At 46.8% G+C, this 18,310-nt stretch overlaps 1 protein-coding gene across 1 annotated transcript; it reads left to right on the top strand.

The window, feature by feature from the left end:
* Positions 1–1,807: 1,807 nt before the first annotated feature.
* On the top strand, positions 1,808–18,301 carry ZW10 (zw10 kinetochore protein). Its single transcript, XM_082200963.1, has 16 exons — positions 1,808–2,084; positions 4,729–4,863; positions 5,245–5,346; positions 5,458–5,535; positions 5,660–5,819; positions 7,743–7,892; positions 8,528–8,719; positions 9,097–9,260; positions 9,682–9,864; positions 11,045–11,283; positions 11,466–11,537; positions 12,184–12,341; positions 12,941–13,071; positions 13,871–14,002; positions 14,978–15,180; positions 16,761–18,301. The coding sequence occupies exons 1-16, from the start codon at positions 1,950–1,952 to the stop codon at positions 16,879–16,881; spliced, it is 2,355 nt and encodes a 784-aa protein (XP_082057089.1). The 5' UTR covers positions 1,808–1,949; the 3' UTR covers positions 16,882–18,301.
* The last annotated feature ends 9 nt before the right edge of the window (positions 18,302–18,310 follow it).

The following is an 18,310-nucleotide window of genomic DNA, read 5'->3' as shown; positions in this document are numbered from 1 at the left end:
GACATTATGTGTGAATTCAACATGGTGTGTCAAAGCCGTTACTGACAAGGCTAGAGTTGCAGCCATTGCTGTGTTCATAAACAGATTACCAACCCTGAACAATCCATTTCAGAATTTACTCTGAGCTATTAAAACGCGGGTGGTGCTGTGGGCTAAAGCCTCAACGCCTAGGGCTTGCCGATCGAAAGGTCGGCGGTTCGAATCCCCGCGGCGGGGTGCGCTCCCGCTGTTCGGTCCCAGCGCCTGCCCACCTAGCAGTTCGAAAGCACCCCCGGGTGCAAGTAGATAAATAGGTACCGCTTACCAGCGGGAAGGTAAACGGCGTTCCGTGTGCGGCTCTGGCTCGCCAGAGCAGCGATGTCACGCTGGCCACGTGACCCGGAAGTGTCCCCGGACAGCGCTGGCCCCCGGCCAATAAATGTGAGATGGGCGCACAAACCCCACAGTCTGTCAAGACTGGCCCGTTCGGGCAGGGGTACCTTTACCTTTACCTTTATTAAAACAATGTGGGTAAAAGCCTCAGCGTCTAGGGCTTGCCGATCGAAAGGTCGGCGGTTCGAATCCCCGCGGCGGGGTGCGCTCCCGCTGCTTGGTCCCAGCGCCTGCCAACCTAGCAGTTCGAAAGCACCCCCAGGTGCAAGTAGATAAATAGGTACCGCTTACCAGCGGGAAGGTAAACGGCGTTTCGTGTGCTGCGCTGGCTCGCCAGATGCAGCTTTGTCACGCTGGCCACGTGACCCGGAAGTGTCTCCGGACAGCGCTGGCCCCCGGCCTCTTGAGTGAGATGGGCGCACAAACCCCAGAGTCTGTCAAGACTGGCCCGTTCGGGCAGGGGTACCTTTACCTTTTATTAAAACAAAACAAAACTGCTCAGTAGTTTTATGCAGAAGATTTGTTGGCTTGGCCTCCAACGAAGCAACTTGCTTCAGCAAGTATGTAAGACAGCCCCAAACTGGTGCCCTGCTGATGCTTTGAATTACAATTCCTAAAAGAGATGTCACCCAAAACTTCACAAGGGCATCAGGTCTGGGAAGGCTGATGTAGGATTAAATGAGCTTGTTTTCCGATGAGACCAAGTAGGGGGGAAAGTCGTAATACAGTGGTACCTCGAGTTACAAACGCTGCAGGTTACAAACACGATATCCTTTTTGACGTGAGGCGAAAGAAAACCGACCGATGTGTTTGTTAAGTGCTTATTTCTGCTCATCAACAACAATTAAGAAAACGCACAACTATAACAACGAAATTTTCAGACAGAGTACTATGCTGAATTACAGCAGCAGATGAACACAGATACACATGTTCCTTTGAGGCACCGCCTCCGTCTGGCTGGTTTGCATTTCTATATTTAAAAATAAATCCTGTCCCTCACAAGGCGCATTTTCCACCCCATGACGGCAGGCGAGACTCGCCAAGCGGCCCCAAAAGGAATCCAAAGCAGAAGCTGCTCTATTATCTATATCTATGGCCACAGAGGCGCAGCCACCATTGGGCCTCGTTCGGGAGCTGCGGCGCTCTACCCTTCGGCAGCTCTATGGCTCCCCGCTCCCATTTCCGATGTAAGCTTTGCGGAAGCACGTAAATGCGAAAGCACGCCACGTTTTATTTCTTAATAAACGCACACGTTCACTCTAGAGAGGGGCCCCCTCGGTGCCATTTCTTCCCCTGTCCGGTGTCTCTGTTTTTAGATGTCAAGGCCCGCATTTCCGGCCTGAGAAACGACTTTCCACGTGAGACCGGAAGCCCGTATCCTGCGTGCGCCGCTCTACCCTTCCCCAATGCCCCAACTCCACGGGCGGTCCTCCCGGGGCGGGCGCAGGGCACTCTGGGAATGTAAGGCTTCTCCCGGCGGGAAAAGCTGACGCGCGTTCCCTTTCCCGTGATGCCTTTCGCGCGGCTGAGGAGAAGAAGTGCTGGCGGCGGCTGCTGACGAAGACGCCGGCTCCCTCATGGCGGAGAAGGCCGAGGCGGAAGCGAGGAGCGCCTCGCTAGTGGAAGCCGTGCTGGCCTGTTCGGGCCGCCTGGAGAAGGAGGGCCTCAGCGGCCGCATCTCCCGCCTCTCTTTCCGGGTGGAGGAGCTCAAGGTGCGATGAAGGGGAGGGGAGAAGGGGGAGAGAGGTGGGCGGGGCCTCCGAGAGGAGGGACCTGTCACCCAGTGGGCGGGCCTTGGCCGCAGAGGGGCGGGGCTTACATGGGCGCCGCCCCTTTCGAAGCCTCCCTTTTACCCCCTGAAACCCTTTAATGGAGTGATCTAAGCGAAAGTGTTTCTGAGCCCGTGCGGAATTATGTATTCTTTTATTTATTCATCACCATGTGTTGGCTATTTGCAGATTAGTTGTGCTGCAGAAAGCGTGCTGGGGAGACCACACATTACAAGGAATGCAAAATAGCTTTAAGGTAAAGGTAAAGGGACCCCTGACCATTAGGTCCAGTTGTGACCGACTCTGGGGTTGCGGCGCTCATCTTAGAATCATAGAATCATAGAGTTGGAAGAGACCACAAGGGCCATCGAGTCCAACCCCCTGCCAAGCAGGAAACACCATCAGAGCACTCCTGACATATGGTTGTCAAGCCTCTGCTTAAAGATCTCCAAAGTAGGAGACTCCACCACACTCCTTGGCAGCAAATTCCACTGTCGAACACCTCTTACTGTCAGGAAGTTCTTCCTAATGTTTAGGTGGAATCTTCTTTCTTGTAGTTTGGATCCATTGCTCCGTGTCCGCTTCTCTGGAGCAGCAGAAAACAACCTTTCTCCCTCCTCTATGTGACATCCTTTTATATATTTGAACATGGCTATCATATCACCCCTTAACCTCCTCTTCTCCAGGCTAAACATGCCCAGCTCCCTTAGCCGTTCCTCATAAGGCATCGTTTCCAGGCCTTTGACCATTTTGGTTGCCCTCCTCTGGACATGTTCCAGTTTGTCAGTGTCCTTCTTGAATTGTGGTGCCCAGAACTGGACACAGTACTCCAGGTGTGGTCTGACCAGAGCAGAATACAGTGGCACTATTACTTCCCTTGATCTAGATGCTATACTCCTATTGATGCAATCTTGCTTTATTGGCCGAGGGAGCTGGCGTTTGTCCGCAGACAGCTTCCGGGTCATGTGGCCAGCATGACCAAGCTGCTTCTGGCGAACCAGAGCAGCGCACGGAAACGCCGTTTACCTATTTATCTACTTGCACTTTGATATGCTTTTGAACTGCTAGGATAGCAGGCGCAGGGACCGAGCAACAGGGGCTCACCCCGTCATGGGGATTTGAACCACCGACCTTCTGATCGGCAAGTCCTAGGCTCTGTGGTTTAACCCACAGTGCCACCCTTGCAAAATAACTTTAGCTAGGTTTTAATAACAATAACTCCTTTTACACTAAATATTTCAACAAGCATGACCCAACCACCAACCCATCATCCCCCAGGGTACCGAGAGAGCTAGGTGCTGCTCTTTATATACGATACCCAATTGCTGACACAGCTTAATTAACACAACTTAGCAGCACCTGCTATACTGTTTCACAGCTGTAAAACTAGGTCATGTTATTTGCTCTGGCCCTTAAAGACGTACACATGTTGTGGAACAATAATGAACCTTTACATTTAAAGAGACCATTCAACATAATTCACCTCAAAGTGGCTTTTGCAATTCTCCCCATTTTACCCCCACAACAGCCTTGAGAGGTAAGCTAGGCTGGGAGAGACAGTGACTGGCTCAAGGGCCACCTGCTGAGCTTCATGGCCAGGTAGAGATTTGAATCCTGATCTGCTAGGCCAGTAAAGTTTCCCAAACTTAAGGCTCCAGCTGTTCTGGGACCACAATTGCCACCATCCCTGACTGCTGGTCTTGCTAGCTAGCGGTGGTGGGAGATGTGGTCCAAAAAAAAGCTGGAAGCCCAAGTTTGAGAAAGACTGTGCTAGGCCCTAGTGCAACACTAACCACGATTCCATGCTGTGATGAGATGGCAGGTTAATTTTTTCACCCGGTAGGTAGTTTTTTTAGAGTTCGACACTGGTGTGTGTGATGCTTTTTGTTTTATTTGTTAAAGGATTTCTCCTGCCGTAGAATAGCAGTGTAAGATGTTTCCTTATGCTGAGTCACACCTTTGGTCCTTCCAGCTCAGTATTGTCTACACACAAATTGGCAGCAGCTTCTCCAGGGGACAGCTACAGGTCCACCTGGAGATGCCATTGGAAATTGAACCTGAGACCTTCAGCATCCAAAGTTGATGCTCTGCCACTGAGCTATGGTCCTTTCCCATAGAGTTGGCCATCTAGTCCTCCCATGTTCTTCAACCAGATGTTGTTGGAGTGCCACTCTTAGGATCTCTTAACTGTTGGCTGAGCTGGCAGGGGTGATGGGAGTATTCTAGCAACATATGGCACCCCAGGGTTAAATAATAACAAATCCACTGTTTACTGCAACTACTGACAGTTGGACCAAAGAGAAGTTCTCTCTGGATCAATATGACTACTGTGCCCTTGGGGGTTATTTGCCTTCCGCTGCAGCACACAACGTGTGTTGCTTACTTGAGGCCTCTAAAGATAATTTGCTGTGCAGGGACCTTGTTTGTTATGCCTTTTATCTACGTGTGTTAAATTGGATGGCTTGCAATCTCTGAGGAACTGCCAAATGGAGAATCATGCTTTTGGTCAACTAATAGGGTTCTATGAGATATTGCACTTCTGTGATTTTATGTAAGTTTGATGTGACTTTTCCTTCCACTCTTCCAGGATGACGTCTGCAGCATGGTCAACAAGAGGTACATAGAGTTTCTGCCCAGTATGCAAAGTGCCAAGGATTTGGAGTCCCAAGTGGAGGAACTTTCTGGCAGCATTGACCAGCTGAAGTCCAGGATTGAGATGGAGGTGATGCAAAGAAAAATAATGGGCCTTTGCCAGAACTGAGTCTTCAGCTAGTTAGAAGGACTAAGAAGTTTGATATTTCCAATCCAAATGTCTAACAAAAAAGCCCCATAAAATTATATGATCATAAAATAACTGCAAATTGGAGAGTAACTTTTATTTTGTGACCTTGATGCCTGAGCGTCACAGCACAGGGCTTTTCTTTCTCAAATAATACTGTATCTAGACCTCCCTAGATGCTAAGAAGCTTCCATGGGCCTAAGGAATATGTCTTCTGTGCCTAGCCCTACAAAAAGGAGGTACGACATGTAATAAAAAAATAGCTAAATAAATGTTTGCAACCCAGAATTGTACAAATGCTTTGGTTTTGTGGCTCCTTCCCAGGTTCAGCATGACCTGAATGTGGCCATTGCAGAATTTTCTGAGCTGAAACAGCAACTGGAGAGAGACACGCTAGTTCTGACCGGGCTGAAACAGCTGCAGGAGGTGAGAGGGGGCCTCTCTTCCCCAGTTGCAATGCCAATCTATTTATTTGTTTTTTTCAGACCTCATTCTGAATATAGTCAACAGTGATTTTTCCTTCTTTTTATTTTAAAGTTCGAAACTGCTCTCAAACAGTTCAATGCCTTGCTGCCACAAAAGAAGTATGTGTCAGCAGCATGCCACCTGAACAAGGTAATTCCAATTGCTTTGGGGACTGGTGGACTTCTGTGACTTTTGTGTCCCTCTAAGACCGGATTTGCTTGGCTCCTGTTTGTGCAGTTTCTTACCCTTTTCTCTCTCTCCTCCTTTCTGTCAGGCCCAGAGGATTCTGAAAACGCTGGAGTCACGTCGAGGCTTTGAGCTGAAGATTCTGAAGGCGCTCCGTAGGGAGCTCACAATGCAGACCCAAAACATTATCTACCTCTTGGGTCAGGAGTGGCAGCAAATGGCTGTGTGGAAGGTTCCTCAATCAAAAGGTTTGGCGGGGGCGTTGTTTGGGGGTTGTGAATGTGTACCTTTTGGAGGGCAGAGGTGAAACAGCAGACAATTTGACTTTGGCTGATCTCTGGTGGAGGGGAGGATATCTCAGTGGTAGAGCATGTGTTCTGCATTCAGAAAGTTCCAGATTTAAGCTCTGGCATCTCCAGATTTTTAAGAAAGTGAGGTAGCAGTTGCTGGAGCCATTGCCAGCCAGAGTGAATGGTACTTAGTTGGTTGGACAAATAGTATCACTTAGTAAAAAGTTGTGTCTTAAGTTATTGTGACCCAGCCTTGTTGCAAATTGGAAAAATGGTCCTGCAAATACATATTTATATATGTGTAGGGCTTTATAAGGTTAAGATGTTGGTAGTCTTTGCACAATTAAAATGTTAGTACAGAGAGTATATATGGTTCCGTTGGGCTTTATTGTCCTGTATGATCACATAATAGAATCTAAAAGGGCTTATAGACAAATTTCCCCTCCAGAGTTATTGTGGTTCACTTATTGGGCTTGGTTCAAGAATTGCTTTCCTGTGGACTTACTCTTGACTATACGTAGGCTACTCTTTCTCAACCACTGTTCCCTATCTGGTGGGGGCAATAGGAATATTAGTAATGTACCTTATGGCACTGTTGAAAACAACAAGCAAGCAAAGAGATATAAAGAAATTCACAAGTGCTGGAAGTTCTATATAAAAAAGTAATGGTTCCTTTTGTCCTTGGGTAGTGCAACCAAAGTAATTGAAATGCCTCGAATTTTATGGTTAGCAATTTCTATTGTAATATTATTGTCTGTGTTGACAAACTTGGAAAAGTTGGGAAATTTTGAAGAGCACTTGGAAGTGTTGGCTGTAACTTGTAGGAACCGGCATCGAATTCCAGCATGCCTGGAAAAAATTTTGGTGGTTGGTGCTGATAAGCTTCCTTTTCTTTCTGCTTGTCTGTGACTGCAGAAACAGACTTGGGGGGCGGGGTGAGAAGAGTGTGGCTTGTCAAGGACCTGACAGACCATAGTGCATTTTTTGTGGGCTGTGTTCAGTTTGGTGTTCACAAAGCGGAGAACCAGCTCAAAAATTATGGACATTCTGTGCCCCACCCCACCTTGTGCTGAATCCTCTCAAAGCCTGCCATCCTGCCTGCCTTTTTCTGAATGCTGACAATGAACTGTTTGGGTTTGCAGATTTGAAACAGGTCAAGCATGCTCTGCAGGTTACATCTTGAAGATTTTATGTCTCCTGGCACTCTGCACTTTACATGTTTCTGAGCTCTCTGGCAGGATTGTGGCAGAGTGTAACAGGGGAAGGAAAGCAATTTGTATTCAGGAAGGATGAGCTTTCTCTGTCCTATCTAATGTTTTGTGGTTTATATGCATCCTGTTTTATAGAGAAATCTATCCCAAGAAGTTAAAGCTAGTAACATGGGAAGCTGCCTTATTACTGCTGCTGTTTATTAAGATTTACAGTTTGTTAATCGATACAAAACCATGATCACGTTTATATGGTTGATATATGGAATGCTGCTTTATACTGACTCAGATTATTTGCCCATTTAGTTTAGTAATAATGATTTGCAAGGGCAGGTCTTTTCTATTGCATGCTACCTGACCACCTCCCCGCCCCCCCCCCCCGCTGCGCTGCCATGCATTGAACCTGAGACCTTCTATATGCAAAGCATGTGTTCTACCATGGAGCAAAGGTCTCTTGCTATTTGTAAATATCCACACCAACATGGGACATGCATCTCATTGGCTGCTATTGAACACATGCAAGCAACCCTATTTGTGGAATTGCCTGTGAATTGATATTGAAGTCTGGAAAGGCAGGCCATGCAAAATCCATCCTCTGTGTTTGCTCTTTTCTTTGGCTTTGAAGCCAATGTTTTGCTGTAACGGGGGCTTGTCCTGTGTACTTCTTGCTTAGAAGCGGGCAGCCTGGAGTCAGCCATGGAGACAGAACTGCATTTGTGCAAGGTGCTGTCCAAGGAGGATGTGGTCCCTGGCCCAACAGTAGCGTCTGTGCTGCAGGCATTTGCTATCCTGGGTGAGCTGCGTTTGAAGTTCAGGCACTTCGGTAAGTGACTTTCACTGGCGACAACCGAAATTTGGCTGTAGTTAAAACCATATGTCATTTGAATTGGATCAGGTTTCCAAACTTTAGATACCTGAAGCATAGCTGTTTTTCTGGATTAAAATCAGAGACCTGCTTCCCTCTTCCCTCACAGCAGTCTGCTCTTAATCAGCTCCTAAAACAGTGGGGAGGCATCCTTCTTCCATCTTCAGTATAGCTCAGTTAATATTTTCTTTTCCACCTCATTATTATTATTATATTTTGCCTAGTCAGTCAGGAGTAGCATTGGACAGGGGTGATGCTCTTGTAAGCGTGGAAGGGTTGTAGCTCAGTAGCTGAAACATTCATGGAGATGTGGGAAAGAGTTTAATTAAATATACAGAGTCAAATTGCAACAGTTTTATCTTTTATTTGTTAAGAGCAGTATTTTCGAATTCCTCTTGCTTGCTCCAGAAGAATCTACTACCCTCTTCTTCCTTGCCCACCCCCTTGTGCTATCTTCATTCTTAAGTTAAGCTAGGCCAATTCAAGGAATGTTGCAGCAGCCCAAGTGGAAATGCTGCCCAACATGCTGCTTCTACTTTTGTCTTTCATCCCCGGCTATTAATGGCTCCCTCCTTCCCTGTTCCTTGTGCCAGGACAGTTGCTGCTGAAGTACATCCTCAAGCCGCTCATCTCCCACCCGTCATTGCAGCCCTTGCCTGAGGAGCACCCTGATGCCGTCACGCTGAGATTTAGGTCTGTGGGCTCCAATCTTGGCCACCCGTCCCCCGTGGAAGTGTTTGCCAGGATCAAGCTGGTACTCGAGGTCCTTCACAAGTATCATTTAGGTACGGAGCTCCTTGCTAGCCGGAACCATGGGAGGTGGCAGTCAGAGTAGGTCAGGAGAACTTCTTGTGTGTTGCTGAAGAAGATGCCACAGAACTTGGCCAGGGAACCTGTGGCCTACCAGATGTTGTACTCCAACTCCCATCAGCCTCATCCAGCATGGCCAGTGGTCAGGACTGACAAGAGTTGTAGTTCAACAACATCTGGAGGGACAAAGGTTCACCAGCCTAGCCATTGAGGCTTCTAAAAATTATGCCACTTTTCCAAATGCAATCTGCCAAGGGGAGCTGCCCCTATTGTGCATGGTGCTGTTTTGTGCCAGGGCATTGAGGGGGCCATGATTATTCTTACATTCTGAACTCTGTATCTGTTTCCCCAGGTGTTCCACTTGAGCACTGTGCAGAGGAGGAGAACAGCTCCAATCTTGTCCTGGCAGAGGTGTTGGGTGACACAATCTGGAAGGACATTTCGGACTGTCTCATTCGCGACTGCTTGGTGCATTCGATCCCAAACAACAGCAGCAAACTGGGGCAGTATATTGAGGTGAGCGTTGCAGCAGCTGAGGGACTGTGAAGGATGGGAAAGGCCTGTGGAACAGTTCCCTAAACCCTCTTCCCTTTGCCTTCAAAGTTAGCCCTTGAATTGTAGTTGTACAGGTTTGCTTAGCGGATGAAGGCAAAAGTTCAAAATATGCACATACTAAAATAACTGGTCTTTTCCTGAGTGTCTTCCTTTTTTCTCTGTTGTTAGTAGGCCGCTATAGCGGCTGATAAATTCTAATGCGTCAGCTTCCCATGGCCTGCTACTAAACCAAATGATCCATAATTTCCTTATTTTATGGGGATTCAAAGCCTGAAAGCTGGAGACAGGCACATTCATTCCCAATACTGGGCCTTCTGTTCCACCCATAGGTAGCATTTACGGGGCTCACTGTTCCTCCTCTCTCCCCCATCCCCTGGTTTAGGTTATTAAAGCTACTGAGGAGTTTGAAAAAGCCTTAAAGGACATGCGGTTCCTAAAGGAGGATGCCACCGACTTGCTGACCTATGCCCGTAACGTCAACTGCCACTTTGCTAATAAGAAATGCCAGGATGTGATAGTGGCAGCCAGAAATCTGATGACATCGGAAATACACAACACCCTAAAGGTAGCTGAGCCAATAGAACCTCTGCTTATTTCCTCAGTGTTTGAGTATTTTTCCAGGTGGATTGTGTAATCCTGTGTGTTGTTAACCATGCTTACATTTTAGTAATATGCATTTTTTTTGTCTTTTTTAGTTATGCCAAAGTATGTGAATCAAGCAGTGCTCTGGGATAGCTCTTTATTTTGAGCAGAGTCCAATTTTTGAAATAGGAAATGCAAGATCCCCATACAGAGTTGTGCTGCTCTTCATAGATCAGTTTAGTACTGTATTGGCCTGAATATAAGCCGCACCTGAATATAAGCCACATCTTTTAACATTCAAGGGGGGAAAAGAAAAAAATGACAATACCTGAATATAAGCCGCTCCCTTAAAATTCCACAGCCATTCACGCCTGTTCCGTTTTACTGTATGTCTGTTCCAGCAGTGATATTGTAAAAGCCAGTTTTTGTACGGTCACGAATTTTAGCTGCATTTTAACTTTTCATGGTCAGAATTTGGGGAGAAAGTGAGGCTTGTATTCAGGCAAGTATGGTATGTTTGGGGTCTGCTGGGCTGTGCGGTAAACCTAACCTGGGTTGTTTCTATGGTCTCCCTAGGTACTCTTGTAGTAAGCTTTTCCCCTTTTCCTAACTGGACTTGTATTCTGCTCTTTCTGGAAAAACGGAAGATCATTTAACTTTTAGTGGTCTTCCCTCCAGACACGTTAAAAGTCCTGCATTCCAGTCCCAGCACAAACACTTGACCTTGGGCCAGTCATACTTTTTGGCTCAGGCCTACCTCATAGGGTTGTTGAGAGATCAAACAGAGGCAGGAGAGAAAAGAACCATATGTATATCAATCTGAACTCTTTGAAGGGTGGCCTGGGGTATTAATTGAATACAGTGTTAGGAGCTATTCAGTCCTCCTAATATCATTAGAATTCTTCAGAAGTAGCCATGAAAATCAGACTAGTCTGAAACAGTCTTGTTGCACCTTAACAGCTAACAATTTTATTGTGGCATAACCCTTTATAGTGCTAAAGCTGTCACACTGCTCTTTGCTTTTGCTACAAGATACTAACACTTGTCACACCTCTGGAATTTCTTAAGTTACTTCCGTTGTGCCCTAAGTTGGTGTTTTGCTTGCGCTGCAGTTCCACTCCCATCCCTCCCTTCCAGTGTACATCTTTATTTTCCCTTCCTAGGTTACCCCAGACTCCTCTGTAATTCTGCCCAAAATGCCTGACCCCGGAGCAGGTGATCAGTTAAAGGTGCAAAAAGTATCTGAGGCTCTTGACAAGCAGGCGACAAATTTGGAGAATGAGAAAAGGCTGAGCCGCCACACCTTTTCGTTTCCTGCCTGCCGCATCAGTGAATCTGTACAGAAGTTGATGGTGTTGGCTTATCAGACGCTCCAAGAAGCCTCAGCCAGCACAGATCAGTGGTGAGGACTCTGAGTGAATTGTTTGGGGGGTGTTGAGTGGGTATGAATGTAGGCCTGCCATGCAGCCAACCAATTCTTAAGTCCTCCAAGCATTTTGTGCTGTTGCTGTGATGCTTTTAGCCACACAAACCAGATAATATTTCTGCTTTTCCTTTCTTCTCCCTGCCCCCCCCCATTCCCAGCTGCATCCAGCTCTTCTATTCTGTGCGGAACATCTTTCACCTGTTCTATGATGTGGTGCCGATGTATCACAAGTGAGTGACATGAAAAACCTCGCCAGGGAGGTGAAAAATCTTTGTTTCTTCAGTCCCCCTTTCCTCCTTTTGTTCTCTCTTAAAAAAAAAAGCAACTTTATGAAGATTAGACTTAATGTCTTTGGACAGTGATCCTTTGAAAATTTCAGAAATGTTTGAGCAACAGCAGCTTTACATTCCATGCAGGTGCCAGAGAACAGCTTCCCTTTACCCATGCAGTCTGAAGTAAGATGCAACAGCAGGCTTCTCCACTGGCAGCTAACATATCTCATTGCTATGCCAACTCCAAATGGGCACTGCATGATCCCAAAGGGACTGCCTTCCCTCTGCCTTCGCCTCTCGCCCTTCCTCCATTAGGGGTTTTCTACCCCAAGGATGGGAGACATGTAGTCCTTCATAAAGTGTTGGGCTCCGACACCCATCATCCTCAGCTAGCAGGGCCAGTGTTCAGAAATGTTGGGAGTTGGTCCCCAAAAGCATCTGAGGGGACCGCATATCTGTTCTAAGCATATAGACAGAACGACATTCCTGCTCTGGGAAACCTAGTGGCTTTATTTTCTTTAGATGGTTGCAGAGGAAAATGATCAAAAACTGTCTCATGAACATCTGGGAATATCTGCTCTCCCCCTTCTTTTCTCCTCCCTAGAGAAAACCTTCTGAAACTTCCCCAGCTGGCTGCTATACATCACAACAACTGCATGTACATTGCACACCACCTTCTGACCCTGGGCCACCAATTCCGGGGCCACCTAATGGATGGAATAGCCACATTTGTTGACCTGGTGCCTGGTTTCAGGAAACTTGGTGAGCCTGGAGGAAACTTACTTGTTCATGTTTATGGATATTTACACCCTGCTTTCCAACCTAGCTGGATTCTCAAAGCAGCATACCTTTCAAATGCACACAGATTCAATTATAACAGGGATATGTGGTTTGGTGTGTATGGCATTGTGGTTCACTCCAGGTTCTTCTTGTTGTACCAACCAGATGCTCTCCAGACATTTGAACTCCAGCTCCCATCAAACCCAGCCAGCATGGACAATGTTTAAGGAAGATGGGAGTTGTAGTCCAACAGCATCTGGAGGGCGCATGGTGGGGGAAGATCATTCTAGCGGGAAAGGGGTGGGGGATGGAACCACAGGTGACCCTGAAAACTAGTAAATTTGCCAACCCACAGAAGCAATCCCTCTGCCCGATCTTCTTTTGTATTGTATTTCTCTGGGACTCCTCACAAGTGCAGAGGAACATTCCCCTGAGGCCCCTTGAAAATTCTCCTGGTGTACTTTGCAGGGACCTGCTGCTTATGAAGAGATAGATCTTTGGGTAGGTCAGAAACTTGCCTGGTGGTGTTATGGTTCCTGGAACTCGAGGCCAGAGTTGAGACTTCTCCCTCTTCCCCACAGGGACGGAGTGTTTCCTGGCCCAGATGCGAGTGCAGAAGGAGGAACTCCTGGAGAGACTCTCAAGCGCCAGGGATCTCTCCAGTGTGGATGATGACGACAACTATTCAGCGGCAAACAAAGCTGTGCGGCAGGTGAGTGGAGGTGAAGCTTTTGAGGGATCGGCTGCAGGCTTTTACAGCGCCCGTCATTTGGAATCTGCACATTACACTGACACTGAAAGGCAGGTACTGTTATGTACAGTGAAGGAAGATCAGGAGAGCCCTACTGGGGCTGTTTAGTCTATTCTCCTGTTTCCAACCCTGGCCATGTAGATTCCACCAGGAAACTTCTAAGCAAGGCATGAGAGCAACAGCCTTCCCCTGTTGTCATTTCTCCCCATACTCCCCCTCAGCAACTGGTATTGAGTGGTATACTGTTTCTGAACCTGGAGGTTCTACTTAATCATCAAAGCTCCCCTTTTCACAGCCATCTCTGCTGCTAAACATCAACACATCTTGCCGCAGAGACACCCATAAATTGGCTATGAACTGTGTGAAGAAACAATTTCTGAAACTTTCTGAATTTGCTGCCTGTCACTTTTCCTGGAATGACTCCAAATTCTAGTACCTTTGTAGTTGAATGGCTTGGCTCCCAAACGCCGCAAACCTGGAAGTGAGTGTTGCGGTTTGCAAACATTTTTTGGAAGTCAAACGTCCGATGTGGCTTCTGTGGCTTCCGATTGAGTGCAGGAAGCTCCTGCAGGCGATCGGAAGCCACGCGTTGGTTTTCGAATGGTTTCGGGAGTCGAATGGACTCCGGGATTAAGTTTGAGAACCAAGAATCCCTTTTCTAAGCTGCATCCTGCCACTGCCTGTTCCTCCCCACCCCTACCAGTCACATTGTGAGTCGTCTTGGGTTTGTATGTATTAAGAAGGTGCAGTTTCTTTCAAGGTCTTGCACCAGCTGAAGAGGCTTGGCATGGTCTGGCAGGACGTTCTTCCAGTGAATATCTACTGCAAGGCCATGGGGACTCTGCTTAACACCGCTCTCACTGAGATCATCAGCAGAATTGCTGCCTTGGAGGTGAGAACCGTGTGGGCCACAAGTGGTTTCTCAATGTAGTTGAGGTCCACTCCTCCCCGCAAACACAGGTGCTTCTCTTAGTGTGAGCAGCCTTTCTTCTGTGGATCTGGTTCACGTTTTAGAAAGTTAGAGCCAATTCTTACAATGATGGAAAAGCCTCCCCTAGCAGCTTCTCAGGCTCTGCAAGCCTGACATTTCCATAGGAAATCACTCCACTAAACAAAAAACAAAAAAACCACAATGGCAATTTCATCTCTGTCAGGATCTACATCTTTAAGTTTAATAAAGGCTGCTTTTGAACTTGTGAATATGCTGCTTGCATGGGAATTGGCTTCTTTTAAAAGAGAGAGAGAAGTCAAGTGTTACACACTTCCTATACAGGAGATTATTTTGAACGTCCTGATGGGCACGTATTTTCCGTCTTGGTTGAGAAGACCTCATCTTGGACTGTTACTTCAAGGGAAATATTTGGGCTCTCCGGGGGGGGGGGGGACACTATTCTCAACATAAGGTGGTAGCAGAAGTTAAAACTATAAAAATAAGTCTGTTTGTCCACATCAAGCGTTGATGTCTTCTGAGACACGCAAAATTTATGCAGTTTCTGCATCTCTTGTAAAAGTGATCTAAGTGTGCTACTTGAAACACTTTTCTTGCTAATCTGATGATAGACTGATGAAGAAAGCCTTGTGGGTTTCTGGAAAGTGGGCTGGGATGTGCAAATGTTCAGATAAATCTCATGCCAATTTCTTTTTAACATTTGATTTTATTGGTTTTTTTAAATGAATATTTTATATTTTATGCAAACTCTAGAGTTGTTTTTTTTTCAATTAAGTGGTATATAAATCATGTAACAACAAAAAAAGTATATTCTTTCTGATTCATCTAGAGGAAAATGAATTGCATCACAGAGAGCCTGTTGTTTGACACCACCCAGTCTCCCTGTCCCATTTGCTCTTGCTCTCTGCCGTATTGCAGGATATCTCTGCTGAGAATGCAGACAGGTTGCACATGCTTTGTCAAACGATGGTGGACGAGGGGCCCCTGGTGTTCATGCCCCTGCCAGAAGAAAAACAGAACAGACCCTTCCAGGAGGAGGTCCCCGTCTACGTGCCGAAATGGATGACGTTCAAGGAGCTCATGTTGGTGCTACAGGCCAGCCTGCAAGTAATTGTGGACCGGTGGGTGTTCCATATAGTCTGCTCTGCATCCTCCCTATTCCTGTTAGTCCTCCCAGACCAGTAAGGATTGTCTGGGAGAAGTTGAAAACACCAGACAGTGGCATGTTATAGCCTGGCTTGGATGCTTGTTCTGTGCCTGCCCCACTCGAGGTGGTTTTCACCAGAGAAACCCACATTTTGACTATTGTAGCAGTACACATTTTTGGTTGTTCCGCCTCTGAAGACGGTTCAGAAACTTCAGCTAGTGCAGAATTCAGTGGTCATGTTGCTCACTGGAGCAGGACGGTTTGAGCATAGTTACAGATAGGTAGCCGTGTTGGTCTGCCATAGTCAAAATAAAAAAATTCCTTCCAGTAGCACCTTAAAGACCAACTAAGTTAGTTCTTGGTATGAGCTTTCGTGTGCATGCACACTTCTTCAGATACCTGAAGATACCTGGTATCTGAAGAAGTGTGCATGCACACGAAAGCTCATACTGGAAGGAATTTTTTTGGTTTGAGCATATTACACCAATCCTGGTCCAACTGCACTGGCTACCAATTAGTTTCCGGGCCCAATGCAAAGTGCTGGTTTTGACCTACAACGGCTCAGGAACGCACTACCTCAAGGAATGCCTTTTTCCATATGAACCTACCTGGTCCCTGAGATCATCTTCTGAGGCCCTTCTTTGTGTGCCCCCTCCTCAAGAGGTCTGGAAGGTGGCAACACGAGAACAGGCCTTCTCTGCATTGGCTCCCCTTCTATAGAATGCTCTCCCCAGGGAAGTTCGCCTGGCGCCTTCATTATACACCTTTATGTGCCAGGCAAAAATGTTCCTTTTTAACCAGGCCTTTGGTTGATTTTACAGTGGTACCTCGGGTTAAGAACTTAATTCGTTCTGGAGGTCCATTCTTAACCTGAAACTGTTCTTAACCTGAAGCACCACTTTAGCTAATGGGGCCTCCTGCTGCTACCACGCCGCCAGAGCACGATTTCTGTTCTCATCCTGAAGCAAAGTTCTTAACCCGAGGTAATATTTCTGGGTTAGCAGAGTCTGTAACCTGAAGCCTATGCAACCGAGGTACAACTGTATTGACATCCAACACCCTTTAGAATGTGGGTTTTTTGGGGGGTGGGTATTGGGTTACTGGTTTTGGTTTGATTTTATATGTTGTTGAATTGTTGTGAACCACCCTAAGACCTCCAGGTATAGGGCGTGTATAAATTTAATAATAATAATAATAATAATATTAATAATAATAATAATAATAATAATAATAATAATAATAATAATAAATTTAATCTTCCAAGATCCAGGTGTGTTTTTTTAAAGAATGTGACATCTTTGCTTAAAAAGATGCTGGAGGAGGAAGGAGAGGGCAGGAATTGAAGTGGGATGGATCAGGGTCCTGTAGCAATGTGCAAAGAACAGGCCTCGGTACAAGGACCCCAAAGCCCAACCCACTGACCACAGAAAGCCATGGGCAGAGAGGTTTACAGAAAGGCCTCCCTCACTCTCCCTGCCCTTCTCTCCTCCCTCCCTCAGCTGTTTAAATAACCACTCTTGCTCTTTCCATTTCTTTTGTCTTTGACTCTCCCAGGTGGGCAGATGGCAAAGGGCCCCTTGCAGCCGCATTCTCCGGAAGCGAGGTGAAGAACCTAATCAGAGCCTTGTTCCAGAACACAGAGCGTAGGGCAGCTGCCCTGGCAAGGATCAAGTAGCTTCAGTGCCTCTGCTGTTCCTAAAATGTTGTCTTCCTGGACACGCTGCAGTTGGCAGAGCTGGTTCTTCTCACCCCCCCCACCTGCACACACACACTCATCCACTTTGACCATGTCTCTTGAAAATGACTTCCTGGCTTTTGTGAGCAGGACCTTCCTGCAGACCAGGTTGAGTTTCTCAGAGGAGCATCACCTGAGGCATTCAAGCCAGCACAGCGATTGTGTTGCCTTCCCAGGCCTCCGAAGATGATCGCCTGACATGACCTGGCACCTGTGGTCCAGAGGGAATCCTGGCTTGTCGGATGTTAACTCCTGACGTGCACACCTGCAGGTCTTGCCAACCCTTTCCCTCTGCTTTGGGTGTTTGGTAAAACCAGTTTGGGTCCGGTGGAACTCATGGCAAACGCGCCCCTGCAGTACATCTGACTGGGAGATTTGGGGCTCTCAATGGCCCGGGGTAATCTGATTCCTTGTGGCAGAGCATCTATGCAGCGTTTTTTTGTTTTTTGAGGGGGGTGGTACCTCCCCTTTGTGCATCTTACCTCATCTGTTTTGCAAATGGCTTCTGAAGCACACAAGACTTGAAAAATCTCTCTGTGCCCTTTGAAGGGCCTTAAAGTGCCAAAACGTCGTAATTTTACCAGCTGCTGCCTTTAGCGTACCCCATGCAGCACGCCTCAGAAGTTGTCTTTTTACCCTGAGTCCTCTTCTTTTGTTCTTCCCATATAGGATCTACGGGTGGGAAAGGCCGGCCATGCTGCCAGTCGCACCCTCCTGCCTTGGAGGTTACATCACATGCATCCTGTGGCATCTACAGCATGGAAGCCTGTGTTTGTTCAGGGAACTATGCACAAACAGCAGAGTATGAACTAGTGCCGCTGCTACAGATGTTCAGGGGGCAAGCCAGTGGTATGTTTGATATTGAGGGTGGGGCCAGAGGCTTAGTCCTGCTGTTCCTTGCTGACGTTCATGGAGAACAACAGAAGAGGCCTACTTGTCTCTTTGACAACTGCAGTATTCTTTCCTTGACTTAATAACTACATAGTTAATCAAAACTGGCTGCTCATAAGCTTTCTCCTCTTTCGCTTATCAGGTTAGGCAGATGTTCTCTTCCACATACCCCACCTCCATCTACAGAATTTGAGATTGAGCATTTGTTAATATGGAAACCTCGGTCTTCTGGTTATTTGGGGGAGAGGTGGGGCTTTTGGTTGAACACTCCCTTTTTCTTGTGCCCCCCCCCCAAGCATTTAAACCTCCATTCACAGAAGCTGTCACTGTCTTGTCTAGCATTCATTAAGAAGATAAAATCCAAGGCTGAGGAAAAAAATGTTACTGGATTAATCATTACTTACAATTTATTTTGTATTCTCATTCTTATTTCTTTTTGGGAGCCATTAAATAGGCATATAAAAAACTAGCCTCAATG

The sequence above is a fragment of the Podarcis vaucheri genome, assembly GCF_965113315.1.
Source record: "Podarcis vaucheri genome assembly, chromosome: 15".
NCBI lineage: Eukaryota > Metazoa > Chordata > Lepidosauria > Squamata > Lacertidae > Podarcis > Podarcis vaucheri.
Note: the sequence above shows the minus strand (reverse complement) of the source record. Positions and strands in the feature narration are given on the sequence as shown.